We start from the raw sequence: 18,041 nt of genomic DNA, 5'->3' as shown, positions 1-18,041 counted from the left end.
CTATTCCCCGTATAAAATAGAAGATCTGGGAAGAGGAGGAGCAAAATTGAGTTGCAGGTACACATGAGAAGCAATTTTCAGAGAATATTCTGGTTTAATTCCAGAATCAATCTGTAGAAATAGCTTATGGTCAAACATCATACAATCATTCTATCATCCTATTTGTTATGTTGCCCTGCTTATCCTCAGATTATTCACAGCAGGGATCAGTATCCTTTGTTACTTATATCAGTCTACACCACTATTGCTGCTCTCCATTACACTAGAGAAACAAACAGGTAGCTCTTTAATATATCATCTGACAATCAATACCGCATGTTAATGGTTTAAAAAAAGTGACTGCAAATGTTGGGAATATGGAAGGATATTTGGAGGGGGTGCATGAGAATGAGGGGGAGAACTTTAAGCTCTGTTTTGGCCCTCCCTAATTATAACATTAAAATGTAACAGGCTGAGAACAGTAAAACCACAGTGCAAAATTATTTCAGTTTAAAGTAGGGAAATCAACTTTACAGCCTCTTGGATGCATTCTCCGTGTGCTGTGAGCAAAATCCTAAATGAATACTTCTTATCGGTATTCACCAGGGAGAAGGACGTAGAGGTTGGAGAGTTAAGGGAGGGGTACACTGATATTCTGGAGCATATCTGTATCAGGAAGCAGGAAGTGCTAGAAATATTGGAGAATGTTAAGGTAGAAAAATCCCCAGGGCCTCACAGGATCAATCTCAGCAAGGGAAGAGGTTGATGGGGCTTTGACAGAGATCTTTGCACCTTTGTTAGCGATGGGTGAGGTACCAGAAGACTGGAAGATGGCATATTGGGCAGTTGGGATAAATCTGGAAACTACAGGCTGGTGAGCCTTACATCAGTGGTAGAGAAGATGTTGGAGAAGATTCTAAGGGTCAGGGTTTATGCTCACTTGGAATGGACTAACTAGGAAGAGGCAGCATGGTTTTGTTTAGGGTAGGTCATGTCTTATAAATCTGATTTGAGTTTTTTGAGGAGGTAACTAAGAAAATTGACAAAGGCAGAGTGGTGGACAAGGTTTACATGGGCTTTAGTAAGGCTTTTGACAAGGTCCTCCATGGTAAGCTGGTCCAGAAGTTAAGGCTCATGGGCTCCTAGATGTGTTGGCAAACTCGATGCAAAATTGGCTTAGTGATCGGAGGCAGAGGGTAGTGGTGGATGGGTATTTTTCCATCTGGAGATCTGTAACCAGTGGTGTACTGCAGAAATGGGTGCTGGGATATTTGTTATTTGTAATATATATAAATGACTTGGATGAAAATGTAGGTGGTCTGACAAGTAAGTTTGCAAATAACACGGAAATTGGTGGAGTCATAGATAGTAAAGGCAGTTGACCAAGAATACAGAGGGATATAGATCAGCTGGAAAGTTGGGTGGAGTGGTGGCAGATGGAATTTAATCCAGACAGGTGTGAGGTAATGCACTCTGGGAGGTCAAATTCTGGTATGGCATATGGAGTAAATGGTAGAGACCTTAGGAGCATTGATGTACAGATAGACCTTGGGGTGCAAGTCCATAGCTTCCTGAAAGGTGGATAGGGTAGTGAAAAAGGCATTTAACATGCTTCCTTTCATAAGTTGAGACATTGAGTATAAGAGTTGGAATGTCTTGTTATACCACAGTTAGAGCATTGTGTACAGTTCTGGTTGCCTCTCTGCAGGAAGGATGTGGTAGCAGGATGTTGCCTGGAATGGAGGGCAGTAGTTATCAGGAGAGATTGGACAGAATACGTTTATTCTAACTGGAACTGGCTGAGGGGTGACCTTATAGAGGTTTATGAAATTATAAGTGGCATAGATAGGATTGATAGGCATACTCTTTTTCCTAGGGGAGGGGAATCTAGAACTAGAGGGCACAAGTTTAAGATGAGAAATTTAAAGGAGATCTGAGGGGCAAGTTTTCCACAGAGGATGATGGTTATATGGAACAAGCTGCTGAAGCAGGTGGTAAGAGGCAGATTACAGTTTAAAAGGCAGTTGAACAGGTACCTGGCGAGGAAAGGCATAGAAAGAATATGGGCCTCATGCGGGAAAATGGGATTAGTATAGATAGGCATCAAAGTCAACATGGACGAGGTGGGTTAAAAGAAGCTACCTCTGTGCTGTATGTTTCTGTGATTATATAAAATGTTCTTAAGCTTTTTGCTGTTAGTTCTGTACTTCTAGTGATAAAACCATCTGTAATTTATTTTCCTATCATTCACTTCCTCTAAGGTACCGCATCAAGAATTGCTACATCAGCTGCCCCCATTTCACTGGCTTCTGATTTGATTGATAAGTTAGGAGATCCTCCCATTCCAATTTCCATCGCTCACCATTATAACCACTCCCCTTATTGTACCACTGCAACATCTACTCTGGGGAAGTAAACAAAGCATTAATCAAAGCCTTTTTTGGCAGCGAGACTGTGTGGATCCTTGTCAATTTTGCACTCATTAAAGGGAAGGATGAGCAGACTTGATCAATTTTGCTCTCTACACAATCCAAGAGCATGAAACATTCGCTGCAACATCTCTTGAAGAATTACACCTAAATGTGCCTTAACAGGACAATTGTATTTCCATTAATGGCAATCAGTATTTTAATTTCAATTAATGTTCTTCAGGGCAAATTAAGAACAGAGCTATAATAATGATTTGTATAGATGCTGTTTGAGACTATAGTACTTTGAATCTATCTTAAATCACTGCAGATGCTTCCACTCCTATTTTAGAATAACACCAACTCTGGAATGATGTAAATTTGCACTTCGCTATTCTTTCAATAAGTTTATGCCCATAAGCAAACAACATGAATGTATTATCCTTCTTGCCTATGTAAGTTTAACTTATGAGAGCATGACAGAGAACTATATACTAGATACTTCTGTATCTCTCCCTTCACCTTAAAATTGCTTAATGCATCAACAAGTGAGAACAAGGACTAATAGCCGAGATATCTACCAGTAATCATGTTGTACAATGGTTATATATCCCAAGAAGACCAGCATCTTTTTCAGATATACAAGCAAATTATTTGTATCCTTTAAAATAACAATACGACATGGGAATAGAATTTTAAAATATGCAGCCTCATGCATCATTGATATGTGAAAAATGTTGAGTGATATTTTTAGTTTCCCAAGGTGGACAGCTATTTTGAAAGCCTGGTGATGTGTACTGGGAGTCAAGTGTAAATAACTGAATACTGGGGACAAAAAACAGAAAACGCTGGAAAAACTCAGCAGTTCAGGCAGCATCTGTAGAAAGAGAAACAGTTAACATTTCGGGTCTGTGACCCTTAATATTGGGGAGGTGGTGGGTGGTTCTCTTGATGGAATTGTGATTCCTCTGAATTGCACAGATCAGGAAAGCTCTAGGTTTGGGTCCATGCAGTACTTCTTACCAAACAAGCATCAGATGCTTCAGCCTTAGGTATAGCATTCACATGATGGGTCCTGCCATCGTTAAGGATGGGGATATTCTTGGATTCTCCACATCCCTCTAGTTGCTTAATTGTCTAGCACCATTCCCAATTGGATATGGCAGGTCTGCAGAGCTTTGTTCTGATCTGTTGCTTGTTAGATCAATTGGCTCTGTCCGTTGCACACTGTATTTTGGTGTTTAGCATGCATGTAGTCCTGTGTGGCAGCTTCACTAGTTGGCTACTTATTGTTAGGTTCACTTGTTGTTAGTCCTGCATGTCCTTCTGTTTTCCTCATTGAACCAGGGGTGACCACTGTAGGCCAGCAGATTACAAATTATAGTGGAGTACATTTCTGCTGCTGTTGATGGTCCATAGTGCGTTATGGATGCCCAGTTGTCATCTGCAGATCTATTTTGAGTCTATCCCATTTATTTCAATGGTAATGCCAGACAGCATAAGGAAGGGTCTCCTCAGTGTGAATATATGAGGTTGCATCCACAAGGACTGTGCACTGGTCATTTCTACCAATGCTATCATGCACAGATGCATCTGTCACAGGTAGATCACTGATTTTAGCTGAGTAAACATCAAATAGCATGAAACTATGCACCTTAGTAAATGGTATGTTCCTGTGAATGGCTTTAAGAATCTTTCCAATTGCCAATCCTGATACCATGATCCACTGAGTAAATTGATGCTACTGTTCCCACCAATGGACAGGTCTATTACTTCAGTGAGAAGAAGAATATAAAGCTGGATGCTGTACAAGAATACAGACACCCAGCTGTTATATCTCTAAGTTAATTGCGCCTATCAGAACTCAGGGCTAAGTAAAGTGGGCCACAGGTGAGCAGCAGGGGAGAAGTGGAGGGAGTAGCGGTTAATGGAACGCAGGTACGTGGGATCCTTGCTGGGGCCAAACTGGGAGGCCTGGAAACGGAGCTGGAAGCCGTGTGGCACAAGACGACAGCGGAGACAAGTGCCCAGGAAGGCCACGTAGCTGTGGAAGCGAGTCTGGGTGAGCACGTAGTTGAAGGGCTGGAACAGGGCCACAGGTGATCATGGAATCATACCCTGGTGAAAGACATCTGCTCCAGGTGATAAAAGGGGAGGAATTATGGAAAAACCAGGTTGATTGGAGGAAAACTAACAGCAGCATCACAACGTGTGTTATAATGTGCATTTCAGCCAGTGAGGGAACGAAGAGATATGGTGTGAGTTGAGGATCACCACAACCTGATAATCAATGTGCCATTTGCTTTACACAGATGGTATTCTCATTGTTAGTTTCTACATTACTTATAATCGTTTTGAATTTTCATATTAATTGCTCATTAAACTCATCATAGAAAGTTAAATCCCATGATTCAAAGAATAATCACCCTTTCAGAGAAATTATATTCTTTCTTCCAATGCCAATCTTTCTGTTCTAAAAAGACCATGACACAGTCGAGTTTTACACTTTCAGGCCATAAATTGGTCTTTTGAGATTTTGAAAATGTCAAATTTTAAATAATAATTTCTTTCCCTAAATTTTTCCTTTTTTCTCATTTTTTTCTCTCTTAATCAAATCCTTCCCTCTGTTTCCCCTTTGGGTTTAATTAACCGGAGGAGGAAGAGGCCACTTGGCCCCTTGTGCTGTGCTATTCAATCAGATCATGGCTGGTCTTTTACTTCACCACTACTTTCTTGTACCAATTCCTTACCAAAAAGTCTCTGCCTCAAATATACTCAGTGACTGACCCTCCACAGCCTTCTTGGGTACAGGATTCCAAAGATCCATAAAACTCTGGGTGACTTGATTTAACTCCTCCTTTTGTACTTCTTTCTCAATCCTTAAATCTCATCCATTGGTGGGATACTCGATTGGTATCAGCGTCCACCGTGGCCCCGAATGTTCCTTTGCCCTTACCATGCTGCTGTCAGTTACAGCAGGTTACACTGCAAAAAAAATCATCTGAAGTGTGCAGCTGATGGTGCAAAGTGCAAAATGCCCGTGCCCTAGAAATGCACGTTAGAACATTAACATTTTGAGACAAATGAGTCCAGTAGAGATTATATTTTAAAATGTAATGAAAAACCTCTTATCTATTGCCAGCATGTTGAATAAGGCGGGAGACAGAAGCATCAAGTGAGAAACCCTCTACTGTAAGTGCATTAGGGACTGAAATAATTGTTTGAACAGGAAATAAGAGATTGGCCGAGAAATAGATTAATTTTGGAAATCGATGCTGACTGATTTTCCCAGAACAAAAAAAAGTATTCCCCGTCTCTTCATGTGCAGCTGCAGTAATAGGTTGCACCAATTCGAGGAGATAGGGTAACATTAAAGGGATTGGAGCTGTGGGGCGCGGGAAGGATGTGAGAATTTCAGCTCCCTAAAATGGGTGGGTATGGATCATGTAGCAGAAGAGAAATGGAAACAATCTGAAATCCAGCCTCCCACCCACCCACATCTGGTCTTAGTGGAGATGGGGTAAGGGGTGGACAGCTAATTGTGTGCCCAATGGGGAATGGTTATTTTAACATTAAAAGGAGCATGCTTGCTTCAGAATCAATCATTCTGAGTGTAATTCGAATGGCTGGATTTCCCATGCACCAGGAAACCTGCTGGTTAAAGCAAAGTGAGGACTGCTGGATCCAGAGGTAGGCACTGGCCCACATTCAGGAAGGGGGGCAGTGTACATGCACCTGTCTACATCAACAGTGCTGAGGTCGAGAGGGTTGAGAGCTTCAAGTTCCTAGGAGTAAACATCACCAATAGCCTGTCCTGGTCCAACCACGTAGACACCATGACCAGGAAAGCTAACCAGCGTCTCTACTTCCTCAGGAGGCTAAAGAAACTTGGCATGTCCCCTTCGACACTCACCAATTTTTATCGATGCACCATAGTAAGCATCCTATCTGGATGCATCATGGCTTGGTATGGCAACTGCTCTGCCCAGGACCGTAAGAAACTGCAGAGAGTTGTGGACACAGCCCAGCACATCACGGAAACTAGCCTCCCCTCTATGGACTCTGTCTATACCTCTTGCTGCCTTGGTGAAGCAGCCAGCATGATCAAAGACCACATCTACTCGGGTCGTTCTCTCTTCTCTCCTCTCCCATCAGGCAGAAGATACAGGAGCCTGAGGGCACATACCACCAGGCACAAGGACAGCTTCTACCCCAGGATGATAAGACTATTGAATGGTTCCCTTATACAATGAGATGGACTTATTTGACCTTGCACCTTATTGTCTACCTGCAATGCACTTCCCTGTAGCTGTGACACTTTACTCTGTATTCTGTTATTATTTTTACCCTGTACTACCTCGGTGCTCTCTGTACTACCTCAATGCACTGTGTGATGAATTGATCTGTATGAACGGCATGCAAGACAAGTTTTTCACTGTACCTCGGTAGAAGTGACAATAATAAACCAATACCAATACATTCCTGCCCCTTTGTTTGGACCTATTTTCCTAACCCTTCCGATCTTCTCCTTGGTTTTCCCCTTCTCTTTCCCAAGTGCCTCCCAGTCTGAAAGGAGCCAGACACATAAAAGTTCATAGCCACATTTTCCTTGGCAATGTGGTCCTTGCACCACTCTGAGGTTGTAACTGTGGCTGCGGACTTGCATACTTTAGTGACAATGTTCTAAATGAAGACAACACAAACACAGGTCATTGCTGAGGTATCGGCAGGTGAATTTCTCCCGGAACACACTGTACATACTGTATATGGGTTCCAGCAGAAAGCTCTCTTCCCATATCCTATTCTTGTCCCTCTCTTTTCCAGCACTATCTTCTGCTTTGCAAAAACTCTGTTCTCACTCCCATGTTCTATTCCGAGAGGAAGACTTACTGAGACACCATACCTAGGAGCAAGAAACAAACTGCTGGGAGAAGTTACGTAGCATTTGTGGAGGCAAAGGGATGGTTAATGTTTCAGGTCTAAGTGTGTGGAGGCAAGATAGTCAGTATATAGAGGTGAGAGGGAGAGGTGAAATGGAGGCTGGTAGATGATAGGTGAAACCAGATGAGGGGGTGATGATAGGCAAATGGAACCAGGTGGGGGGAGGGGGAAGGGATAGGAAAGGTAAACCAAGGTAGAAGAAACCCAGGTGGATGGGTGATGGGCCGATGGCACCAGGTGGGGGAGGGGTTGATGAATCTAGTTATGAGGTAATGAGGGGGTAGGGATGGAAAGGTTGGATAAAGAGAGAGTGAGAACCCAGGTGGACTGTTGGGAGTGGGAAAGGAACACAGGGGGTGTGAGATACCTGAAATACCCGAAAATATCACCCACCTGCCTCTGTCTCACCCTTCCCTCTCACTTCTTGACTTATGGACAGCCCATACATACGTGCGAGCTTTTGGGAGACCAGCGGGATGGATTTGCCAGCTGCTGCGGGGCTGCAGGCATCTTCTGCTGGGTGGGAATGGGATATTTCCACATGCCTTCTCTCCCCCTCCCTCCTTCCAGCTGGAACAACTGGGGTCTGGGTTGATCTGAGCAGGGCTGGGAGCATGGAGTCAGTGAGGTCGGCTGGCAGCAGTTCTTTCCGTGCCTACAAAGTGTTTTTGTTTATTTCCAACTTACGAACAGTTCGGGTTATGAACAGTTCTTAGCGATGGAACCCTGTCATAAGCTGGGGACTGCCTGTACTGGCTACCTTCTCACTACACTCTCAGTCCTGATGCAGGGTCTCGACCTGAAATGTGGACAATCTCTTTGCCCCCACAGATGTTGCTTGACCTGCTGAGTTCTTTCAGCAGTTTGTTTTTTTTTCGCTCCAGATTCCAGCATCTCTTGTGTTTCCATATCCAGGACAATTTGTTTGTGCCATAGAATTGAAATGGAGACAAACTCTGCAGGACCTGCCACATCACTTCAGATTTGGAAAGAGCTTTAGAAAGTGTCAAATATGTGTGGAATTGTAGCAACAACTAGTAGAAATAAACCAGAAGTTAACTTTAACAGAAAAATCTAGGCCAATCTGTTACTGATTGAATGAAAAAAATGTACACTAATCAGTATGAATTCAGAAAATTCACATTGTAGGCTTGAGCAAAATTTGATGAAGCATTTCTTTTAGTTGAATTAATACGTTGTCAATCATAGGACTATTCCAAAACATCTGATGTTCCAATGAAACAATGAAATGAATAAATTCTCCTCCAAATACTTCATGGCTAACAGGACTGTATACACCATGAATGTGGAAATGAAATGCTGTCAGATTCAAATAAGCTCTATAAAAAGATCAAATAATTGCAAACGGCCTGCCAAACAAAATGTAAAAAAATTCAGCATCTTTCTAAACAATTTTACTAAATCCCCTCTTTAAAAAAGTTACAATAAAAATATTATTAAGCAGTTGGTTCTTCCATCATTCTCCTTGTAACTAGCTGACAGCTCCCACAGCACATTTTTGAGTTTGTGGCGGATGGAACACAACAGCTAAAATTAGGAATGCAGTACCTCACAATGGAATGAATTAGTGAAGGAACTATGTGCAGGGTAGAGATTATACACTGAAGCCTGCCAGTTTCTACAAATTTAAAATTATACAGCTCTAAAAATTCAATATTTATGATAATCAGTCACTACATAAAAACACTGTATTTCTGTGACAATATACAATTCTGCCAACTTCTCAAAAAACACAAAGATAAAATTGAATGAACATTTGAGATAATTTTGTTGTGCTTGCGAAGGTTTGAGGTAATGCAGAAGACAGATTTAAAGGCTTCTGCATTTGCAAGAATATTGAGAACATCTCACTGTTTGTTAAATGATTCCAGGACTTTTGCCTTCACTATTCAAGAGGTCAATTCCATAATGTACTCTTATCAGTCCTAAATTTGCCCTTCACTAATTTGAAGTCCAAATCTCCTTGTTCTATTCTTGCAATTTTGATCTAAACTGATTTTCCAGATTTACCTATTATGTACCCCAAGAAACCATTGATGTATGCTTTCAAGTTTGAACAGACAGATGTTCTCCAACCCTTTCCCATAGCTCAGACCACAAATTGCTTGAGTATTGTCTCACCTAGCTATTGCCTCCAGTGGTTGCAGACAGCCCTTACATCTCAGTACTCAGAATTTGACACAATATTTAAGGTTTATGCTTCCCACAATATGTTGTTTAATTATTACTTCCTCTGATTTGCATTCTGCTGTTTTCAGTGGGCTTGTTAGTTGCTGTAATGCATTAACCTCATATGTCACTAATTGTCCAATAGTCAGAGGGGTCTTTCAGCTTCATCCTTTGCCAGTTCAACACCAGTCATGGAGAAACGTTGCTGCCCATTTTTCTTACTTTTATGCAACCTTTTTAATCTCAAGACTGAACTATTCTAATGCTGTGATAGTTGGCCTCCCAACTTGACCTCACTATAGAATTGTGCTCACCAATAACCGCCCTGCTTCTGTCCTACCTTGAACTTTCTCCCATTTGCCGATCATCCCTTTGATCATTAATCTACATGGGCTACAGGCCCAGTAACGGTTCTGTTCTAAAATTCTCACCTTTATTTTCCAACCTCTGCATGCCCTCAGCCCTCTCTTGCTCTGTTACCTGCTCTATCCCTAAAGTGCTCCAAGAGATCTAAAATCCTCCAAGTCTGGTCTCTGGTAGAACCCCAATTATTACTGCCCAACCAGTGTCAGCTGTGCCCTCAGTTGCTCAACCTCTCCATCTCTCTCCCTCTTCCTTTATGAAAGCTCTTAAGTTTTTGAACAAGCTTTTGATTGCCTCCTAATGTTGTCATATGATATTTTGATAGTATAGTTCCTTGGGACAATTTACTACATTAAAGTGCTATGCAAATGAAGTTATTATTGTTGTAGTAAGTAACAAATGCCTCACATTTCCCAACAATATTTTGTCCATTGGCAAGTTTTCACATTTCTGTGTTTTATTCCTAATTTGGTTTCATGTTTTTTTTTAAATTCCAAGTCATTGACGTAAATTAGAAACAATAGTTTCCTAACACTGATCACTCTGGCACTTTACTTAGTATTTTCCCAACTTTAATGCAACTCATTTAACGATTCATTCTTTTAAACCCTTCATCCAATGACTTAATCTTCCCCAAAGCGTACCATGAGTGTACACACCTTTGGGTTGAACTAATACCTATTTTGCATGAAGCTTTTCAAATGCTTTCCAGAAGTCTATATACACAACATGGTTCAGGCTTCCACAGTCTACTGGGAGTGATATTTTCTCAAAAGGTTATGAAAATTGGTTAATCTTTTCAATCTGAATTCACATTAATACTTGCTGACTATGATGATATTGACAGAATAATTGCCATGTTTAGTTATGATAAATTAATTAGCTTATTGAGAATTCAGTCGTTAATACAGGGGTTCTACAGTTCACCCCAACTGCCTTGTTACCCTTCAAAAAAGAGTATCAGATTAGTCAGTTTCTAAAACACAACCACTCCAATAAAACCCAGTGGCTCTTCTTTAGTGACACAGATTATGACACAGACAATGCTATGATACACTGTCTTATTTTGCAAGACATCATCTCCAGCGAACCTGTGGTGTCTGTGTGCAGGACGAAGAATGGTGAGGGTCTTCAACTAATCAGAGTGAAAAGTCCACATGGATCCATACAGAGCCCAAACCATAAGGTATACAGCAGTAAGTACAACACATTTAAACTGTATACATAAAGGGAAATAAAGATTGGGAAATACAAATGGGATTAAGGGAGCAAGCTAAAGGAATCAAATAAAAGTTAAAAACAGTTTAAAATTATTTTAATTTTTGCAACATTAGTTGCTCTTTAAGTGAATGAGAACCCAAAAACTGAGAGATTGTTGAGCATTATTTATCACTTATTAGACCATTTAAAATGAACTTATTCCTAAATGTACGAGTCCTGACTGCTTTAGCCCTTCTTAGTGTGGAGCAAGTGGGCTTGCACTGCAAGTTCGTGCCATTGGAGTGATTTCAGTGCTGAGTCCAATGTCAAATCATGTGGAGGAGCAGGGTAGCTCTGGCAACAACCTCTGCACGGCACCTGAGGATTTATCCTGCAATCATGCTGAGTGCTGATAGCTTTGCTGCTATTACATTGAAACGTCTGATAATGTTAATGTACTAAATTCATTTTTAATCTGTAAACATAGGGACAACTGAGCATTACATGTTAACAACTTGCATTCTTGATTTAAAGTAACTGAGGTGTGCTTCTCAAGGAGAAAGGGTGAATTTGACAAATAGGAAGTTACCTCCATGAATAACTTGGTAGCTGGATATGGATACACTAAAGCTGAATCATTGGGAATATTGATGTGGTGGAAGGTGGAGGTGAAGGGAATGGGATGGGCGGTACACCATGCTGATTGAACTGAGCATAAACCCTGGACAGAGAATAATTACACTGTTTTCACTGATCTTACTGGAATTCACAAGGAAATTCCGAATGTTTCCAAATGTGTCATACACTTGGTTCAACAAAGCATTCAGTGCCTCCAAATTTCCTTGCATTTTCTCAACATTTCCAATGGAATGCAAATTGTTCTTTAAACATAAAAATATGGCCATAATTGAGGCAGAGTTAATAACTCTACACCTGGAACTCAAAAGAGCCAGAGTCAACTTCACTTGTGGAAATCATGTTTCATTCCTGGACAGTATACTCTTTACTTCACCCTCACAAGCAACAGAGGCTTAATGTTTGTGTGTCCACAGTGAAAATATGCCTATATGGAACTAGCAGGTTCAAGTATCCTTTACATTTACCAGCTTTGCCAATGTGATCATACTGATGGAGGCATACACAAGGCAATGACGTAATGCACACATAACAATATCTTATTTCCCCACAAGTCTCACCAAGTGGAGTCTAATCAAAGAAATTGTTACTTCTTGGATTATACAATGATACATGCAAAACTTTAAGTGGTAACTTTAACTGACATAAATTTGAGCATTAGTTTTGCATCGATTGTGGCTCTGTTTAAAAATATTAAGTTTATCTTCCAGATTTTGATGTAACTATTTTTCTGGACTTGCTATCTGGTTTCCCCCACATTAGCCATCAGCACCCAAACAGAATGCCACAGAAAATGCACACCTTCTTTCTGGACTATGAGCAACTAAACTGTAAACCTCTTACTAAGAAGGTGTTTACATTTGAGTATATGGAGGAAATAATCCACTGTCTGTGGTTTTGCTGCTAAATCCAAAGCAATTTCAACTTTAATCTACCAGGTTCTTTGCTGCCTGAGGACTGAATTTAATCCCAAATCAGTTGCATTAACCGGTCAACTTCAGAAGAAATGTATATCATTTAAAATCCTTTAAGTGTTAAAATGGATGCCTCATTGAAATTGAAAGAAGTGCATTTTTTAAGTTGAACTGTTGAAGATGATGTATGGCTCTTACCTTTATCCTCTTGCTTTTCCTCTTCGATTTCTTGCTTCTGAACCAATTCAGCCTGAGCTCCAGGGAGACAGATTGACGAGCTCTGACAGGAATGACTGAATCCACCATCTCGAGGTAGTGTGAAACTGCGTGGTTTACCCCCTCCAACATTGATCCCTGGCCAGCGCTCGCCCTCTGCTAATGGGAAAGGTCCATAGTGATCCTGGATCTGGCACCGCTGTGCTGGTAGAGTTGACTGTCTCCGATGTTCTGGTGTTGGTAAGCCTGCTTCACAAAACACAGAATCCTCAAGAGGAAGAGTCTGGAGATAGTGCAGCCCTGAGCTGGTCAGTGGAGTCTCTATTAGATCCTGCCATGAGCGGCGTTCCCAAGCCCCTGGTTTACGAGCAGGTGATTCTGTACCTCCTGAAGGTTCTGGCCGGAATTCCTCATGGGACGAATGTGAATGAGAGGTCTCCGTTGAGGACAGTCTGTTATGTTTAGGTTCAAGATATGGACTAGCACAGTTCACCTTAAAATGATAATGATCAATGCGTAAATATAAAAATTGATTTTGATTTACATATTACAAATTATTAAAAAATAAGGCTGCATTTCACAATCACTTTTTCCGCTTATCAACAAAGATTGTCATCACATCCTAATTCAGTGATGAGTTTTATTCCCCTTGTTGGGTGCTTGGAGGAGTTCACTTGTGCAATTCTTCAAAATTAGAATTAGACTTGAAATTTAGACCCACAGCAGAATGAAGATTACAAGTTGAGAGGAGCAAGACTTTGTAGTCGACTTTCTCACATAAATAAATTGGATGTGATTTTATGTCATATAACCAAGTGTTTCTTGTGCTTTACAAAACTAGAAGATATTACTCTTGTCTATAATATGGACTTTGGGAAATATAAGAAAAGCAATTTTTAATTATTTTCACTGAGTAAAACATTTGGACTACGGGAAAGAAATTTTTCTTTGGTCATGAACATTAAATGACTACACGAGTATTGGCTGATGGTTATATTACCCCTACACATCCGCTCCACTGATGTCAATAGAATATCAAAAGGTGAGTCTAACTGCAACCTACACTCACATTCACATTGATGCTCATGACTGAATACAATTTCCTTCCCTTAAAGGATAAAAATGCAATTAAAAATGGAGACAATTGAAAAAGGGATCAAAATGAGCTAAAGTATTTAAGTGCATTAAAAACTAAACTTATAAGGACATTGAAAAGTATTGCAGCAGTAAAGTTATTCTTGATGTGTCAGTACATGTATCATAGTGTCCTAATGTCCCCCTGCTTCCACAGATGCTGCCTGACCCACTGAGTTCCTCCAACAATTTGTTTCTGTATTCTAGTAATATTGGTGATTTATTTCTTTGACAAGATGCATAAGTCTAAAGTTTACAAACATAGTCAGTTTAAAAAGAAAGGATATTTTCTGGATCCATGAGCACATGAGGGACAAGAATGATTAAGAATTCTAAAATAATGGCTTTGAAGTAAGCATCCTGGTTTTGATATACCAAAATATACTGCATTTACAACTGTTTGATCCATTTTATTTACTAAATGTACACAGTCCACTTAAATCCATTTGCCAATTGTTAACTGAACCTTACTTATTTTCAGTGAACTACTGTACAGAAGGAAAAAATTATAAATTAACATCTGTCCAAACTTATACCATTCATAGTTCCTGTTCTTACTGATGGATTATGTTTCTTTGATGTTTCTGGTGTGAGCACAGAGGCTTGCAATTGACTGATATCAACCAGTAAATCTGCAGAAGCAACAGACTTTATTGTTTGTTCTTCAACATCAACCTATAATAAAAAAGACTCACTGAAGGCGGTCGAGGGTAGGTGTCATAAGGAGGTGGTGGACTCTCTTGCTTGGGTGTTGATGGTGTGTCTGCATCATCTTGTTCACTTTCACTCCAATAATCTATCACAACAAAAAGCTAGTTGCTAATTACTTGTGCTCATTAAACATCATGCAGTGAGATTTACAATTTCCCATACATTTCACATTTGCTAATGCAGTTTGTTATATCAAAGCTCAAATATCTTAGACATATTTCCATGGAATCCAATCAATCCAGTATTTGCCATTTTGGTTTTGCTGACTATATACATACAAACCCCAATTTATAATAACACAGAGGGAGACCATTCAGCCCACTAGATCCATGCTGGATTCCAGGGAGCAATCTCATTACTCTCATTCCTTCTCTATTTACCTGCATCCCTGCAACTTACACACACCAGCCCATCAATTCCCCTTTGATTCTTTTTGCTTTTAACCTGCAACACTGTTGCTGGATGTATATTTCAGACCCTAACCATTCAATGAGTAAAACAAGTTTTTCTTCATCTACCATCTTGGCGTGAATAATATCTTAGTCATTTAAAACCCATGACAATTGACAGATGACATGTTCAAAACTATCTAAAATCTAACCTTAAACATCCTACTCCAAAATATAATGGAGCCAGGAAGCAGTATGTCTTATTAAATATTCTAATAAGAGTGGCGATTTCAGATTTAACTTGCTTTATCTTAACTTACTTATAAGATACAGAAGGCCATTCATCCCTTTAGGTTCATGCAAGCTGCCATCTGTCCCTTTCCCCCTCGGGTCTCACATGACCATCAACTCCTCTTTGAATTTTTGTCACTTATCTCTACTAGGGGTAATTTAGAGCAGCCAATTAGCCTACTAGCACATCTTTGGGATGTGGAAGGCAAGCACCTGGGGGAAACCCATGTTATCACAGGGAAAAGGTGCAAACTCCACTCAGACTGTACACAAGGATGAAACCTGGGTCACTGGCACTATGAGGCAGCAGCACTAACTTCTGCTGCTGTTTTGCTGCTTTCTGTGATTACCCCTGGATGGTTGAGTTTCCCAAGGTTCAGGAGACCCGGCAGCTGAAGGGAGGCAAGGCTGCATTCAGGAAAAAAAGTGGGTGCTCATCAGCACTGCTTGTGGGCCAGAAGGAGCAGGAATGCTCCCCTCCAAACTCCACAGCAGGCAGCATCCTCTCCCCATGCTATACAATGACCCCTGGAGTACAGGGTTAAAATCCACCTCCACTTTCCTTCTATCAAGGAATGGATGCTGTCCTGTCCCCCATCTACACTCCAATCCCAACCTAGTTCGGGAGCTCTCTTCCCGACTGGAAGCCATGCCTGTCAATCAGTTGCAGGAATCCAGTTAAAAAAAAAGCTTAATTCTGTGAAAAGGCAAAATGTGGACAGCTGGGTTTGCTCTCTGAAGTTCTGACCCACTTCCCTGCTTACAAAGCTCACCCCTTTCAACATTAGGCTTGTAATTGCACATCAGAAACAAAACTTCAACTGTACAGAAGCACACAGGAAGGTAAATTATGTGTGGCAAAACAATGCTGTTTTTAAATTCGCCTCACGTTGGCTGATGCCAATATGCCTGTAAACTAACGTCAATAAGAAATGAATTGACTATAGGAGCCCTATTTTTATGCTTTTCTGCCTAGAGTACTGTTCCATGCGCTGTTGTTACATCATCCTTTAAAACAAAACTGGCAGGCAGAAAGAATGAATTCTCACCACACTACGTAAATTTAAGCATTCAAATCGACTGTCTTTTATTGCTAAATCAAATCACAGCAACAAACTTGATACAGTGATAGTTTTGAATGCAAATCAGTTCATTTTTTAATGTGCACATCGAGACAAATGCAGACAATCAATTCTTCTTAAAAAGCTTAGTGCACTGTGTCGAGTTTTCATGAATTGTAAAGAGCATAAAACAGCACAATCTATTGTACTACTTCAATTAAATTTTATCTAACCTGTGCAAAGAAAATGTTTCATAGCCATTTGATAGAAATTGTTACCTTTTTCTCTTCCTCATAGCGTATGAAGCGTTGGGAATAATTTTGGAAAAGAGTAATTTTAATCTAAACCATCTAGCAATAATCTTGAATTGGACTGGACACCACATGTTCCACTCGGCTTTATTCTCAATTGGTTGAAGGTATAATTGTGTGGAGCGTAATACCGGAAACCAATTACCAACAATGATGCCAAGTTGCATTTATAGAGCACTCTTAACGTGGTAAAATAACTCAACATGCTTCACAGAAACATTTGATAATCAGATTTAGCACCAAACCACATTAGGGTAAATTAGAATAGATGATCAAAAGATTGCCTGGTGAGGTCAGTTTCATAAAGTGTTTCAGAAGAGAGAAAGGCAAGAAGATTCAGGGAGAGAATTCCAGAGCGAACAGCTTAGGCTACTGAATGCACAATTACAAAAGGTGGATTGATGAAAACTGGGAATATGCAGAAAATGGAGTCCTGTATGGCTGGAGAAGGTTACATTCCAATGGAGGATAGGAAAACATGGATGGGAATTTTAAAATCAATTAGTTGATGGACAGAGAGACAGCAAAGGTCAACAGAGTGCAAGGGTAATGGTGAACAGTTAAACTTATGATTGCAACATCACATAGAAAAATGGCAGCTGAAAAATATACTCATATCTGTTATACAATTACTGCACATGGTTATATTGGTTACTGTACCTTGATCTTGTCTGAGTCGTTGTTCTTTTTCTGCATATCCCACTGTAGCTAAGCCAAGTCTGCTTAGCCACCTGTTAATAAGGAAAAAGGCAGTGGTCATGTGACTAATGAACCCTTTGAAGATGCTGGAACTTTGGAAGTGGTACGTTAAAAAACAAAGATGAGACAAGAAAGAAGTAGTTTGGCTTTTCTCCACTTCGACTTCAAGATATACTTACAAAACGAAATAATCAACAGCACTGCTGGTTGCAATCATATACCTAGTGGCTTTTAAAAACATTGCATTTGTCAAACACACACACTTAGGTCCTTTTATTGGTCAATTGCTTGGGATAAACCAATATAGTTTGCAATAACTGCAGTAAACATTTGTCATTCTATATCTATATAAGGAAAAGCAGAAGTTGGCCATTCAGCCCCTTGTGCCTATGGCATTACTGAACTTTTGCCTCAATGCCACTTTCCCACATGAGCCCATTTCCTTTGATTTCCTTCACTGTTATCATTGAGGTGTACCCTAGGGAATTTGCATCCTGTCCACCAGACATTCTTTGGTTTCCTCAATTTTGTATTGCATTATATTACAGAATTGGTCACAGTTCCAAGTCACCATGACACTTCCCAACACTTATATTTC

At 40.3% G+C, this 18,041-nt stretch overlaps 1 protein-coding gene across 2 annotated transcripts in view; it reads right to left on the bottom strand.

The window, feature by feature from the left end:
• Positions 1–18,041, bottom strand: part of cnksr2a (connector enhancer of kinase suppressor of Ras 2a) — a 371,916-nt gene that overhangs the window by 38,524 nt on the left and 315,351 nt on the right. For both annotated transcript variants that reach the window (XM_052013677.1, XM_052013679.1), the window contains exons 19-21: positions 17,405–17,475; positions 14,677–14,777; positions 12,830–13,340 (exon numbers count right to left, since the gene is read on the bottom strand). In XM_052013677.1, the coding sequence (XP_051869637.1) occupies positions 12,830–13,340; positions 14,677–14,777; positions 17,405–17,475 (683 nt within the window). The remainder of the gene's footprint in view (positions 1–12,829; positions 13,341–14,676; positions 14,778–17,404; positions 17,476–18,041) is intronic.

Source organism: Pristis pectinata, chromosome 4 (assembly GCF_009764475.1).
Source record: "Pristis pectinata isolate sPriPec2 chromosome 4, sPriPec2.1.pri, whole genome shotgun sequence".
Lineage (NCBI taxonomy): Eukaryota > Metazoa > Chordata > Chondrichthyes > Rhinopristiformes > Pristidae > Pristis > Pristis pectinata.
Note: the sequence above shows the minus strand (reverse complement) of the source record. Positions and strands in the feature narration are given on the sequence as shown.